Here is a 14695-nt window from a genome sequence, read left to right as displayed (position 1 = left end):
AGAGGAATAATATGAATAGTGCAATTCGTAGTGTGGGGAACGTGGATAAGGAGGAAAAGCCTGAATAGGTGGACAGGAATGACAGGAATGCACAATTAAATATGCAAAGTCTGAAAACAGAATCTGTAAAATCTGCCAGCATCCTGACTCAGAATCAATAGCATTACTCTCACCTTGTGCAAACACTGAGTTTAACAGGTAGAAATCTGTGCTGCATTTTGGGAGACAGATCAGAAAAAGAGAGCTCTACTCTGCTTACTTTTCGCTAAGGCTTCTGTGTTTTTTTTAGCTTGCAAATAAATTAATTCAAAGCTCTAAATGATTGCTCAAGAGGTCATTTAAAATTTAGCACTGAAATCACATTTACAGTAAGTTCTGGCTAATAGGAATGTGGCATGGCACGGAAAAGAAGAGTGTGCATTTCTCAAACTTACTGAGCAATCCCCTGTGACAGGCAGTAGGAAACTGTAATTTCTTAGGACAAACGAGAAACTGAATGGTGTTAAGACTCTGGTTTTGGAGTTACAGGGTCAACTTACGTCATTTGTCTTGTAAAATAGTACTAAGTTTGAGGCCATAAACAAAACTGAAGTTAGTTCCTCTTTACAACCCCCACCCAATTTTAATGGCCTTAGTTTCTGACGAATCTGCAGGGAGACAGATGTGTAAAAACATAGAAAAGGGAGAAGATCCTGCTGAAACTACTAGTTGGAAAGTCTGCTGCTGTTAACACTTTTCGTAGATGTTCCATTGACAAAGCATTTGAGTGTTTTCTCCATAAAAATCAGTACCAACAGCAGACTAGTGAACTGCAGAGAATAACTGGGCCTATTAATTTTGGAGGACAGAAACTCCGCTTTGTTAGGTATTTTGGAGGGGAAGAACGTAGAAGGTGCTGTTGGTAAACGCACATATGTGGAAACGCGTGGTTGAAGCAAGGTAAATTAAACTGTACGGCGATTCATGCAATCACGGACACTTTACTAGTACTCAAGCACATTAATTTAAAGGCAGCTTACATAATTTAGAGTCATTGATTTTAACCATCAACAAATTTTTCCTTTGACCCGTACAGGATGCATTTGGCCTGGTGTGGAGGGTACCTGAAATCCTAACATCCCCGCAGCTTCCCACTCTATAAACAGATAAAAACACGGTGTTTCTCCAGTAACTAACTCCCCGCTTCCCTCCCGGCTTGGCCTCCGAGCTGCGGCGCCATCCCCCTTTCAGAGGGGCCCAACGGGATCAGCCCTTCGCTTCGGGCCTCCCCCGCGCTCGGCTCCCCGTCACGCCGCGCCGCACCCGCGGGCAGCGCGGCCCGAGGCCTCCCCGCGCCTGGCAGCGGCCGAGGGGGCGCAGCGCCGCCAGGGCCCCCCCACGCCGAGGGGCTTCGCGGAGGAAGTTTGTCCCGCGCGGCGCTCCGTCGGGGGCGGGGCGCGCGCTGCCGCTGCCGCGTGCGCGCGCGGCGCCGGCGCTGACGGGGCTGGCGGCCGCCGCCGGCGCCATGTCGTTCCGCCGCGCCCTGGCGCTGGCCGCCTGCGGGCTCGCCGGCGGCTCCGTGCTCTTCTCCGCCGTGGCCGTGGGCAAGCAGCCGGCCCGCAGCGGCGGCGGCGACGCCGAGCCGCGGCCGGCGAGCGCCGCCGCCGCCGTGCCCGCCGCCGCGGCGCCGCCGGGCTTGCTGCTGCTGCCGCCGCCCGGCGCCGCCTCCTGCCCGCCGGCCCCCGGCTGGATCGAGAGGCCCGCGGGCGCCGGCGGCTTCTGGGACAGCAACTGGGACAGGTGGGCGCCGCGGGCCGGGGCCTCGTCGGGTCGGCAGCGAGCGCGGTGCCGCGTGGTTCTGCAACGCGAGCGGTTTTTCGGTAGCTGCTGCTGTCCTCGAGGGGCCGAAGCTGGCCGGAACGCGAATCTCGAAGCTGAAGGCCGCTAGGCTGGCAGCCGCGCGGTGCGTGCGGAGGGGAGCCGTGCTGGCTCGCGGGGCCCGGGTGGCCGAGCGCTTTGTGGAGCGGAGGCGTTCGGGAGCCCCCCCGTTCGCCGGGGAGCCCTCCCCCTGCGCCCGCCGCTGGGCCAGCGAGCGGCTCGGGGCAGAGCGCGCCGGCGGTGGTGCGGTCGGGTGAGGAGCCTGCAGGGCTCTCCCCGGCTGGGTGCTTGGGTGGAGAGCTGCTGAAAAGTAGAATATGGCTGAAATTGCTGCGTGTAACCCTGGATTGGTAAGGTTTCGTCTTGGGCAGCAAAGGAGGAAGGTCTTCCCCGTGTTTTAACGGACGGTTCAGAAAGTTCTTCCTCTGTAAAAATGTGCAAATCGCTTTGTTGTGATTCTTCTCTCGTGTGAGATTGCAACGCTTTAGTGCTTGCATTTATCAAAACTTGAGTGCTTAGAAGGCTTATCTACTTTTTTAACCCAGCGTTAACCTTATTTCTGTATTTGTTTCTACACAAAAGTGTTCCTTTTTAATAGTTTTATAGTTATGTTGACCTTGGAACTGCAAGTTAGTATGGGTAATGTTGCTTTGAACTCTAATTCAGTTGTGTTCTTCATAGTATTGTCTACATTCACCTGAGGGCTAACTCTCTTTTTTTCTGATCCTACAGTTAGGATGTGCACGTGTCTGTATTGAGCTTTGGCTCATTTAGCTTCTGTCTGGTAGAATTACCTCCCTAGGGAGACTTACGTCAGGCTCCTGTTTAATCATAGTAAATCCAAACTTAAGTATTGACAGATTTTATTATTATTATTATTATTGTATACTGCATCCTGATTTTGATTTGTGAGATGTGTGAGATGCAACAGAATGAAATGCATGTTTTAAGTAGGGCTCTGTATGCCCAATGATAAAAATCATAGTGACTTTCATTAAATACAGTTATGTCTAGTTAAATGGGTACTAGAACTACTTATTTAATTGTAGATCCTGGTTCTGCTAAATAATTGGCTTGCTGTAAGGGAGAGTGAACTTTCAGATTTGGGTAACTTTTTTAGGTCTCTCAATATTCCTGATACAGGGAGTAGAGATTGTGCTGTAGCTGATCTACTGTCAGAATTGCCTAAACAAATGTCAACTAGATGACATTTAATGGAGCCGTTAATGATAGAGTACTACATCACCGTTCATCATAGTGTACAAATAATGACTGTATATTACATAGCTATATTAGTGCAGATCAATTTTAGTTTTCTACTATATGGTGTCCACCAGTTGGTGTGGTATGGCTATTGCTCTATCTGCTTGAAACCTTAGCTCCACTTTTGGAGTGAGATTTGTAGCAACTTATAGGTAAATTTGTTAAACACCTAAGCTTATAAATATATGAAGCATCTGACTGCTTCTCTTTTGAAAAAAAAAAATTAACAAAGTCAATTCATGAGCAAATAACTATTATAATATTCTTTTAACAGTTCAGAAATTTAGAAGTTTTAAGCAGCAGAATGTAACAATGTCTCTTTTCAAACTTTCTGTTAACATGATATAATACTTTATCAAGGATGTTGTGTTGGTCTGTGCCACTTGCACAAGAATCATGCAGTTCAGTTTTTAAAGAAGACTAAATATAGTTTCATTGCATAAGAGACACTTTTATCTGAAAGCTCTTCTAATTTTTATATTAACTAGAGAGCTTGGTGTTCAGGAAAATGGTCTTGAATAATTGCCTAAGTTTCTGTGCTTTGGATGATTTCCTTTATTTTTGGTGTGGTTCTTCCAAATAATTTTACAAGGTCTAGAAATACCAATTTCTAAGTATGCTACATATGTGAATTGAGAAAACTGTCAGGCTGACTGATATGTTTCCGTGACATGCAAGGCTTTTCTAGAGAAGAGGAATCAGATGTAATCAGGTTTAGAGAAAGACCTTGCCATTGCTTTTCAGCAAAGTTGTAGCTGGACACAGACAGCTTTGTTAAGGGAATGCAGAAAACCGCATTTATTGGCCTCTGAACTTCAGAGGCCTAAAAGCCTACTTAGGATAAGGATAAGCTTTAGCAGTATTAAAAGTTTTGCTGCACAGTTTTCTAGACCTGTTTTATGTAAAAATCCTGTTAAGCTTGGTTCTCTTCTCATAGCTTTTTACAATATCTGTTACTCTTCAGAGTAACAGTTAATGTCAAGTAAACTCACAGCTACTGGTGGAGGAGAGAGGGAAGGACCTTCATAGAGGCATTTCTTGTCATGGGTTTCTGCTGTAGGATGAATTAATCTCTGTTTTACTTTAGAAATCTACTTGAATTTTCCGGACAGTCTTTATTTTCCTAAGGTGTCTGCCTAACAGAATAATTTCTAATGAATTAAAAAAATAAATCTGTGAAATTTCAATGGGACTTGTTATTATGAGACTATTGATTCATTTTTAATACTTTGTACTAAGAACTTTGTTAATAGTTTCATGAACATACAGAGCCTTGTGGTCAAATAGAAATCATGTATTTCCTAAAGCAAAATACGATGCAGGGCTTTTTAAGGTTACCCTCTGAGCAATCTGAATAAAAATAATATTATTAATTTTTAAAAATCTAAACAAATGAAGAAGTATGTTTAGTTATAGGAATGGAAGAAGTGAGATCTTCAGTGGATTAAATAAACTAACTTTTTAGGTATGAGATCAAGGGAAAAGGTTTACTTTCTGAGATGGAGAGGCATAGTAAAAGGATTTGTGTTAATAGGGAGGAGAATCAGTAGAGAGAAGGGGCCAGAAAAACTAAGCTGTGGAAGACTTGGACAGTGTTGACGATGATAGTGCAGTGTTGGTGTCAGCAGGAGGAAAGCTGTAGCGCTAATCTGTGATACTAAGGGAGGGAAGGGGATATCCATTGTACCTGGTGTCCTCCTTGTGGAACAGGATCAGCTGTCTGGGTGATGTGCAATAGGAAGGTTGCAGAATGCAGAAAGGGGGATTGGTCTGCAGTATGACAAAATGGAAGGAAGATTAAAGTGGCTTCAGGTGAGAGATGAAAATTTTGAAAGGGTAAATAAACACTCCAAGTTTTAAAAAAGTAATATTAGAGGGACCTAGTATGACCTCAGTCAGGTATCAATAAAGTAAGAGGACTGACTGGTTAGGTAGATATAAACAGAAGTTTGTTTCTTCTCCTTTAAGAGGTATCTTCTCTATTAAAGAAAAGGTATTAGTATAGCTGTTGTGAATTTCAGTGAAAATCTTCATTATTGAATTGACAGGAGTCCAGATATTAAGTGCTAATAAAGTGTTCATCAGCTTCTTGTCCAGACCAGTTGTATTGTTTGTATGTTTCAGTGTACCTAGAATTTGATTCTTTTCCCTGTGTTTGATGTTGCAAGAATTAGTTGAGAGGTGGCTATTGCTAAACAGCAAATTTTACACCTTCTAACTTGTGGCATTAATGTCTTTTTTTTTTCCCTCCCTTAAACATAGACTTTTATTTATAGCTGTTGCACAATGATTTGAATTAGTTTTGCTACATAAATGATTAAATAGTTAATTTTAGTACTTCAGTTAAATATAGAACTAAGACAAATTATCCATGTGTAAAAATTCCTCTGCCTTTTAGTCTCACCTGTGTAAAAATGACTCTTTAAATGTTTTTGTTTAGACGTGAACCACTGGCTCTTATCAACCTCAAAAAGAAAAATGAAGAAACTGGGGAAGAAGAACTTGCCTCACGTTTAGATCACTGCAAAGCAAAAGCCACCAGGCACATTTTCCTTATCCGCCATTCGCAGTATAATTTGGACGGCCGGGCTGATAAAGATAGAACTCTGACTCCACTTGGTATGTATTATTAGAAGCTCTGTACCTTAGAAAGCTTCTTATTTGCCACTGTCTTGACCATCACAGGTCTGTAACTGAGCACTGGTTTGGGTCTCACTGCCAAACCTTAATCTACTTACTGGATTCTTTTTAATAGAAAGATATTAAGTTTATTTTTTCCTTTTCTGATCTTCTAAATCCAAACATTATGAAACATGTTTTACAGAGTTTTAAAAACATGCCACGGTTGTATAGAAACTTCATAATGGAAAACTCAAACTATTTTAAGGAGTTTGAGCTAAGTTTACATGCCAGCTGGCATAATTCTCCAGGGCTAAGGCTTTTGTCTGAAACTTAGCTCCTTGACTAGCTTGGAAATAAATTACCTGTGGAAGATGGATTCTGTTTGTATTAGTTAATTTGCTGAGTTATAAAAAATTTTTTTTTAACTATCTCTTCTTTTTGGGAGTGTTTGTAATGAGATATATTTCACTTTTGTTGCTAAGCCGTGTTTCTGAGAATACTGCTCATTAGTTACATGACGTAACAGCCATCTGTGTTAATGTATCTCATTGTTCCAGTGATTAGTTATTAAATGCTAATTAGCATTGGTTTAATATTCTTGTAATAGCTTAGTAATAGCAGCAGACATGTTCTTGATTATTAATATATCAAAACTGTTTTGGTCGGGGGGAAGAAATATTGTTGGTTAGTGCTGCTTGAGGTGTTGGAAGTCTCATGCCAAATGATTAGGATGAACACCTTATTTTATTCAAGTCTTAATTGCCAGCGTGCAAACAGGAGTGAAAAAGTAATTTCACAACTGAGGTGCCAGTTACAAAGTATAATCTTACCCTGTCTCACCCTGTACCTTTGGTAAACTGCTTAAACTGCCAGAGTTTTTTTTTTTTGCCTACCTACCTGAAAGATGGAATAAAGCCTTGCATAGTATAACCAAGTGCTGTAGTTCTTAACTGTTCTAAGATGATGTTACCCATAAGAAAAATACACTATTCTGTCTGAGTGGGACAGCTTGACACAGTCTCCTCTTTTATGCTCCCAGAACGTAGAGATCAGTTGAGTCAGTAGTTTTTTTTATTGAGAGTGACTCTGGTGAACACTTCTAAATATAATATTTATTTTTAAGTAAAAAGAAAAACTCCTGCCAATGGAAGTTTGAGCTCAAATTGGCTAGCTGGTAAATTTGATCTGAACGAGTAGTGGCACTAGTAAAAGCAATCTTCTGGTTACTTTTTGAGAGGAAAAAATGGTTGATGGTGAACTGATATCTTTACTGTACAACTTCTTAGGTAGTTCGTGTGAGGTTCTTATGTGAATATCAGCAATTTATATAGTGAATATCATTTTTAAGGTCGAGAACAGGCTGAACTGACTGGGCACAGACTGGCAAGCTTGGGGTTGAAATTTGATCAGATTATCCACTCCTCCATGACTAGAGCAACTGAAACAACTGAGATTATCAGCAAATATCTTCCTGGTAAGTGACTTCTGTTAATGTTTCATTGTCTTCTGATCCTCAAAACTGCTTCCAGTAGAATTTTAAGCTTGTCTTTGAGTTAAGGTGTAATTGAGGTGTTACTACCAGTTTATAGACCTGTGTGAACACGTCTGCATTTTAAATTAAAGAAACTTATGCCCCTAATTCTGCTTGTTTCCAGTTCATCTTTAAAAATACAAGAGGGAGCTGGCCCCTCTGAGTGAGTAGGCTGGTACCAGTATGTCCTGCTGTGTAGGAGAACTCTGCTGGTTGCTGTTTCGTGTCATACTCATTTGTAAGCAAAGACCATCACAGGTCATCAGGATTACTTCAGTCCTTACCTTGCCTCTGGGGGCAATAGTGCAGGAGAAGAGAATCATAAACTCCAGGTGTTGTAGTGATGCTTGCTGGGTTAGTTAACAGGCCCATCCTGTGCACTGTGCTATCCTCTGTGCAGAGGAAGATGTGACACACTCGTAAAGGATATGGATTTCTCTAATGTGTGTGGTGTTTTTTTTTTTTTCCTTCCCCCCTCTTCCAGTAACTGCCATTTAAGCAAAACCGTGGCTGTCTGTAAGTTGTGGTATGAGTATCTGGCCTAAACTTTTGCATGTCTAGGTCACGCTGAAATGCAAAAAATATTGATTGCAGTGAAAGCTGATATGAACAATACAAAAAACTGTATGAGAATGTGCACACGTACTGGAATCTGAACTAAAGACTTTGGACTATAGGTAGTTCTCTGGAGCATCCGAGTGGGGTTTTTTGGATTTGTTTTTGTTGTTATTGTTGTTTTTAGCAGGTATTCAGGTATAACTAGCTGAAAGTCTGTTCATATTAACTATTCTGTGTTTGTTCTCTTGGAACTTTTTTTCTAAAAAAAAGTTTCCTCTCCTCAAAGATACTAAAACATTAAGTATAGCATTGACATTTCTTATTTGCATGTTGTTTTAGATTTACAACTTAGTTAAGGTAGCACTGAGAAGTCTCAACTTAGTGTGCCAAATTGATTTAGCTGTTCTGTTGGAATAAACTTCACCTTGCTGATGACAAAACAGTTGTGTTGAAGAGGTTCAGAGTCCTTGACAGAAATTATGTAGACTGGAATGGACTTTAGAGTTGAGGTGAAGGCTTCTTCACATATAGAAATTGAAAAATATATAGGCTGAAGTTTTGTGAACTTGTTTGCAGTGTAGTGTGAAGTAACAACTAATTTCTGAATGGCTATATAATTTTTCAGGAGTCAAAAAAATTAGCACTGATCTGCTGAGAGAGGGAGCACCTATAGAACCAGATCCACCAGTCTCTCACTGGAAACCAGAAGCTGTGGTAACTTTTTATTAATTTTTTTTTAACATTCTAACTTGTGGTGTCTGAACTGATGCTTTTCATCACAGACTTTAGATAACTGCATATTTTCCCCTCCTTAGTTAGTGTATGGAACAGTTAAAATAACTTACATTTCCTAAGTGTTAGTTCAGCCTCAAGCGTGTATCTCTAAAGAACTCTTTAGAAGATGCATCCCATCTGCAAATGCAGATAATGGCACATGCTGCTCTGAGCTATGTTTAATTATGAACTCTGTGCCATTAGCAGTATTACGAAGATGGAGCTCGCATTGAGGCTGCTTTTCGAAACTTCATTCATAGAGCTGATGCAAAGCAGGAGGAAGACAGCTATGAGATCTTTGTCTGCCATGCCAACGTGATCCGTTATATTGTCTGCAGGTACCTGTTGGATTCAATGTTCACCTGTGTTCTTTAAAAGGTTATAGTTTTGCTGAAATAGTGTGGGTGTATTGCATTGCTGAACTAGGAAATCTGTTGATCTGGCAGGCTTTGATGTGGTGATGAGTACCTGCTTTATGAGCAGCTGCTCCTGCAACCCGATTACAGGATTAATTTGCAGATATGAGAAATATTTGAAAGCTAGAAAATTTCCACTCTTAATTTTAAAGTGAAAATGGCTAAGGCTAGAATAAATCATTGAGGCTTGAAAGCTTTTTCTGGTAGGTCTTTAATGCCTATTACACATATACCTTCAAAAAACTGCAGACAGCGCCTATGTGGGCTGTCAGAGAAGACAACAAATAGAGCATCTGGGTTGAATACCTCTATTGACGTGACATGAATTTAATTTCACTTACTGAAAGATTCATTTAGTTTTGGGGAATCTTTACTAATGGAAGATGCTGATAGTATCTTGAAGTTGTGTTAGTGTGTTCTTGCAAGGACATCTAACACTGAATTTGGGGGGGGGAAGTGAATCTTTCAGCTAACATCAGGGTGATTTATGAAGGACAAAACAGTTGTGGGTCTTTGTCCATCTCTGTATCTAGTCACTTGAGTGGGTCTGTTTTATTTCTCTCCCACATTAACAAAGCATTGTCTGTAAGATAATTTGACTTGAGCAAGACAGCTATGATTAAAATTTAATCATCTGGTCAATAGCTACAACAGTTAGTTTATTTGGCTGAACTATTTAAATGCTATCCTGTCTGCTCTGTGGAATGCTTTAAAGCTCTTCAATATTCCTATACTTAAAATTATTGATCAAGTAAACAGAGTATCTTTTTTCCTGTTCCAAAAGAGATCATCTTACCACTTCCTAACCTTTTTGTCTTTGTCCTTTCTTCCATCCTTTTGTAACTTCTTTTCTATACCTTACCTTCCGCTCCAGGCTATATGATAACAAAATTGAACACAATCCAATACATTGTTCCCTTTGAATCTAGGTGGACTGTAAGTGTTATTTATTTTATCCTTTTTAAAATACTGTTTTATAGCCAAAGCAAAGTTATTCCTCAGTATCTACAACAGAAGATGTTTGAGAGAACTTCCTATTTTCTCTGGCTGTTTATTACAATTAGTTCAACTCCTGAGACTATTCAGTTAGGAATTTCAGGATAAAATAGCCGAAGACTGTGATACTGAATTTTTACCAAAAAAAAAAAAGAGGTGGTTATCTCATGGGAACAAGATAACTGAAGGAAAGTTGTTCTGATAAATTTCTGCCGTAGGCATATGCTGGTAACTAGAATATGTAATATGTCATTGTATCTTCACTGCTGTGGTTGCAATGTTATAGTAATTTTAGCCTTATCAACACCAGTAGACATATGCATACTATTTATGCCTTTGGTTTACTGGGGAGACCTACATAAGTCTTGTCACTTGTCTACAAGTGAGCTGTCTTCGCCTCTAACTGTCCTAAGCAGTGTGGGTTTTTGTGGTACTTCAGTTGGTTCAATGACCAACTGAGCTTATGATGACATCTGTCCTCTTGTTACTAGGTTGCTCAACGCATTCCCAGCAACCTGTGTTGTGGCTTCTACCTTCAGTCCATTTGAATTAATCCTATGTATGTATGTTAATCATGCCCATCTGCTGGACTCCACTTACAAAAGAAGTGCTCTGTTGGCACAGGCTAGTTGTCAAAGCTGCATTTTCTTATCAGTTGCACAGTAGAATCTTTTTTTTTTTTTCCTCGAATGATGCTTGTGTAGGAGCATTTGCATGCAAACTGCAGAATATGCAACCATTTTTTCCCTTATCTGGCACAGAGGTGATGCTGTCAGCCACATGCTAAAAACATGGCTGTTTATGAATGAACAATATTACTTTTCTTTCTTTTTTAATAGAGCATTGCAGTTCCCCCCAGAAGGATGGCTGCGAATGTCTTTGAACAATGGTAGTATAACCCATTTGGTGATACGGCCTAACGGAAGAGTGGCACTTCGAACACTGGGTGACACAGGATTCATGCCTCCAGATAAAATCACACGCACCTGAATGAGTGAAATGATGGCCATCCAGGAGCTGCCTCTAGTCTCTTTGCACTAGTACATTCAGCTACAGTACCACTAGATTATCTGCTCTGTTGGGATGTGATGCTGTTTTTAAAATGTCCTTTAGCCCCTCACCTCCTTCATACATATTCATATTTGCCTTTCAGGCCAGAAAAGAAGAAATTTTGTGTAAGCCTGAAACTGTCCAGTCCTCAAGTATTCCCCAAAAACTCTTAAGTTGAACTGTGGAATACAGAACGATTGAATGTCTGTGTGCTCAGCAGCTATGAGGAGAGCACTACTTCCCCTGCCCCCCTTCCTCTTTTCTGTGAATTTCTATAACCAAAGCTTGCTCCTGTGGATTTTTTTTTTCTTGTGCAGGAAAGCAATTGGTATGGGAGCTGGAAAGGACAGCCCATATCACACTGCAGCTAGAACTGAAGATGAGCGAGCTTATTTCAGCTCTTGCAGAAGAAGTAACTGAGGGAATTCTGCTCTTTAAAGGACAAAGGGTTAAGGTTTTGTTTTTCTAAGCTATTGAGGATGTATATATCTCTATGTTGTGTCCTTGTTCCCCTCTGCCATCCCTTCCCCCTCCCCCCCCCCCCGAGTTCATGTAAACTATGCTTGGAGATGACAGACATCATAAAGAGAAGAAGGTTTAAAAAAAACCATTTGCCTCAAAGCTGTGGTGCTAGAATTACCTGCTGGTCATATTAAGTGTTCCTCCATCCTTGATAAGCCTTAAAGCTATTCTGAGCGATGTTCTTCAATCTCATAAAGCCTTTAACAAAACTTGGTCTGTACGAGGGTGTAGGGATGAGTTCTGCAGCAGTAAAGATGGAAGAAAGGGAAAAGCGGTAATCTTTCACTATTTCTTCTGGTTATGACTCTTAGGTATACAAGGAGGAGAGAGAGAGAGAGAGAGACAGACCCTTTTCTGCTTTCTCCCACTGATTCATGTTTGTTAATAGTTTGCTTTCAAAGTGGAGAAGTAACAGCATTGGAATTCAAGATAAATGATAATAAGATCAGAGATTCTGCAATATTGGAACAAACTGCTGTTTAAAATTACTGTTGATTGAATGGTGAAAGAATAGTTATATGACTTCTATGCAAAGCGATTAGTATAAACATGAAGCAGAATACCTTTAAGTAAGTAAGTTGCTCCTTCATATGGCTTTGACACTGCAGAACATGTTCCAGCTAAAATCCAGGTGCCTGAGAGCTAGGGTTTATTTTTGAGAGGGCTCGGAAGGACATTTGCTAGACACCTGAACCTTTTGTAATACTTACTTTAGCTCAGTTAATGCCTGGAATGTTGAAAGTTTCACCGTATACGTAGGCAGATTAGTGATATTCCACATACTGAAGCACAGCAGAAATAAATAAGGAATTACAACTCTGACTGATTCTCTATCACTGGGAATCGTGAAGAAAGCCTACATTTCAGAGCTGTATGAAGCATAATCATGGCATGCAACCTAGCACCACAAGGTTTAATGGATTTTTTTTCATACAGGACTGCTATTATCGGGATGATGTCAAGGAAACCGGGGCAGTAGGAAATGAATATGAAAGCTGTAGTAGTGCTAGTTGTTTGGGGGCAGGAGGAAAACATTGTCAAGTATCTCATCAATGCAATGAGAATAACTTAACAGTTTTGTCTATTAACTTTTTAAAAGTTTTGAATAAAATGACTGGTCTTTCTTTACTGTCTCTTCAGTTGAACTGTTGAATGAGATTCTCTTCTAGAATGTGTCTGAATGTGTCATAGCTGAGAGATAAATTACCTGTAAATGCACTGCTTCCACAGCTAGGGGTGTTAACTCTACTCTACTTTTGAAGGCCAGAGGAAAGTCCGTGGCTCAACATACTTCTGCAGCTGTGGTAAGGCCTGTGTTTACAAGCTGAACTGATTGATAGTCTACTTACCACATCTGTCCAGGTACTGTAACTGACCATATTGGCTCTCATGCTTTACTAATAACTTCTCTACTAGAACTTTTTACCATTAAAAAAAAAAAAAAAAACACATCTTTGCACAAGTACAGAAATCAGCAACATTTTCAGTGGTACTTACATTGAAGGGGGGGAAAGAAGTGTATGATACTCCAAATAAGATTTTTAATTTTCACAGTATTGATAAGCTCCTTGCTGATTTCTTGCCTCTTATAAGGACTGTTCCCCAAGCATTGTAAGTAGTGGCGTAACAAAGTTTAGTCTTATACTAACACACAAAAGATACATCTTAGCTAAAGTTAGTATTGTGTTAATAAGAACCAGATGAATTGGTCATTTACCATGTTACAGTGTCAACCCAGGTACTTGCTCTCTCCCCACACAAAGTAAAAAGATGATTTTGACATTTTTAACTACTCATTTATTTTTTTTAATAGAAAGTGGGGTGACTCTGTATTTGTAACATGACATTTGGCTAATTAAAAAAAAAAAAAAAGACCTTTTGCACCATTAGAAGTGAACTTTTGGTCAATAAACACAAACCATGCAATCCCAACCTGATTTAAAGTGTCTCCACAGGCTCCTCGTGGAAGAGCTTTCTTCACAAGCATGAGTGATCAAATTGCTAGACAAATTATTTTCTTTTTTAAATAGAGGAAGTAAATCTATTATTGGGGGGGGGAAACCCTATCTTTTAAAATGCAGTCCAACAACTGGACTAAAATGCAAATTATATAAGACAGTTGTTTAAAAAAAAAAAAGTGTCTTGACCCAACCAAAGCCAGAAGAAAATTACAAAGTATTAAGCAAGGGTCTGTCAGTGGTGGTGGTTATGATGACTCGTGTGTGTGTGTTTGTGTGTTTTCACTGGAAATACACATTTACATTTAAAAAAGAAAATACTAGTAAGAATAAAAGGACAAAAAAAATTATAGCATTAGAATCAGTCTTCTGGCTCAGTAGTAAACTATGTATTAAAACTCCAATGTCTTCTGTAAGACAGATCAAGACAGATGGAGGAAGGGTACAGTATCTGTACCCACAGCATCTTATGACATGGCTTTGTATTTAAAATGGTATTAGGCAGTTATATGCCTAGCTGCATATTTTGAACAATTTTTCCAGAATTACTTTAAAAGACTCAGTTTACCTTGAAATATTTCAAAATTTTACCTTGAAATATTAAAAAACAAACAAACAAAAAAACCCTCAAGCAACAAACCTTTTGAAGTACAAGAGTAGGAAGTTTAGACTGACAGAGCTGAGACGGCTGCATCAAAAAAAAAAAACAAAAAAACAAAACCCCACAATTTATGAAGACATTTGTTAACATACTCAGGAACATAGTGGATATGGGCTATTTTTTATGACTTTGAGCTGTCTCTCAAAGCCTGATTTCCCTACTCCCAACACACTACTTGGCTGCTGGAATATATTTGGATGACAGTCATTTAAATAAGTAGAACAACTCTTTCTAATGACCAGCTAACTGGAAAGAGACTATGTTATAAAGAAGTAACTAAGCTTTTTTTTTTTCCTAATTTCTAAAATAGGAATGTCCTCCCACAGTGTAAAGCTGTCTCACCAAATGCTCAAAGTCACTCAGAAAGGGCCTTCAAAATACCTTCCATTCAGAAATCCCAGAAGAAAACTATTTCCTGTGCCCATAGTAAGTGGATGCCACTTTTTAGAACTTTTTTTTAAAAGAACAGCAGTTTAATTAAAAATTA

The 14695-nt window shown here is 39.9% G+C and overlaps 1 protein-coding gene across 2 annotated transcripts; it reads left to right on the top strand.

Annotated features, from left to right (window-relative positions):
* Nucleotides 1-1483: 1483 nt before the first annotated feature.
* PGAM5 (PGAM family member 5, mitochondrial serine/threonine protein phosphatase) lies at nucleotides 1484-12713 on the top strand. Of its 2 annotated transcripts, XM_062589861.1 has the most exons (7): nucleotides 1484-1648; nucleotides 1736-1779; nucleotides 5561-5739; nucleotides 7091-7216; nucleotides 8457-8545; nucleotides 8813-8943; nucleotides 10857-12713. In XM_062589861.1, the coding sequence occupies exons 1-7, from the start codon at nucleotides 1505-1507 to the stop codon at nucleotides 11005-11007; spliced, it is 864 nt and encodes a 287-aa protein (XP_062445845.1). In that variant the 5' UTR covers nucleotides 1484-1504; the 3' UTR covers nucleotides 11008-12713. The 2 variants fall into 2 exon arrangements, with proteins under 2 accessions (XP_062445845.1, XP_062445844.1); XM_062589860.1 differs by having other exon boundaries at nucleotides 1484-1779; nucleotides 8810-8943.
* The last annotated feature ends 1982 nt before the right edge of the window (nucleotides 12714-14695 follow it).

Source organism: Rhea pennata, chromosome 17 (genome assembly GCF_028389875.1).
Source record: "Rhea pennata isolate bPtePen1 chromosome 17, bPtePen1.pri, whole genome shotgun sequence".
Taxonomy (NCBI): Eukaryota; Metazoa; Chordata; class Aves; order Rheiformes; family Rheidae; genus Rhea; species Rhea pennata.
This window is presented reverse-complemented; position numbering and strand designations above follow the sequence as displayed.

Excerpts from the sequence above, each read along its gene's own strand:
- PGAM5 (XM_062589860.1), top strand. The coding sequence starts at position 1,505 with ATGTCGTTCCGCCGCGCCCTGGCGCTGGCCGCCTGCGGGCTCGCCGGC. Across the intron at positions 5,740-7,090 it reads TAGAACTCTGACTCCACTTG|GTCGAGAACAGGCTGAACTG; the intron begins GTATGTATTATT and ends ATCATTTTTAAG. Across the intron at positions 8,944-10,856 it reads ATCCGTTATATTGTCTGCAG|AGCATTGCAGTTCCCCCCAG; the intron begins GTACCTGTTGGA and ends CTTTTTTAATAG.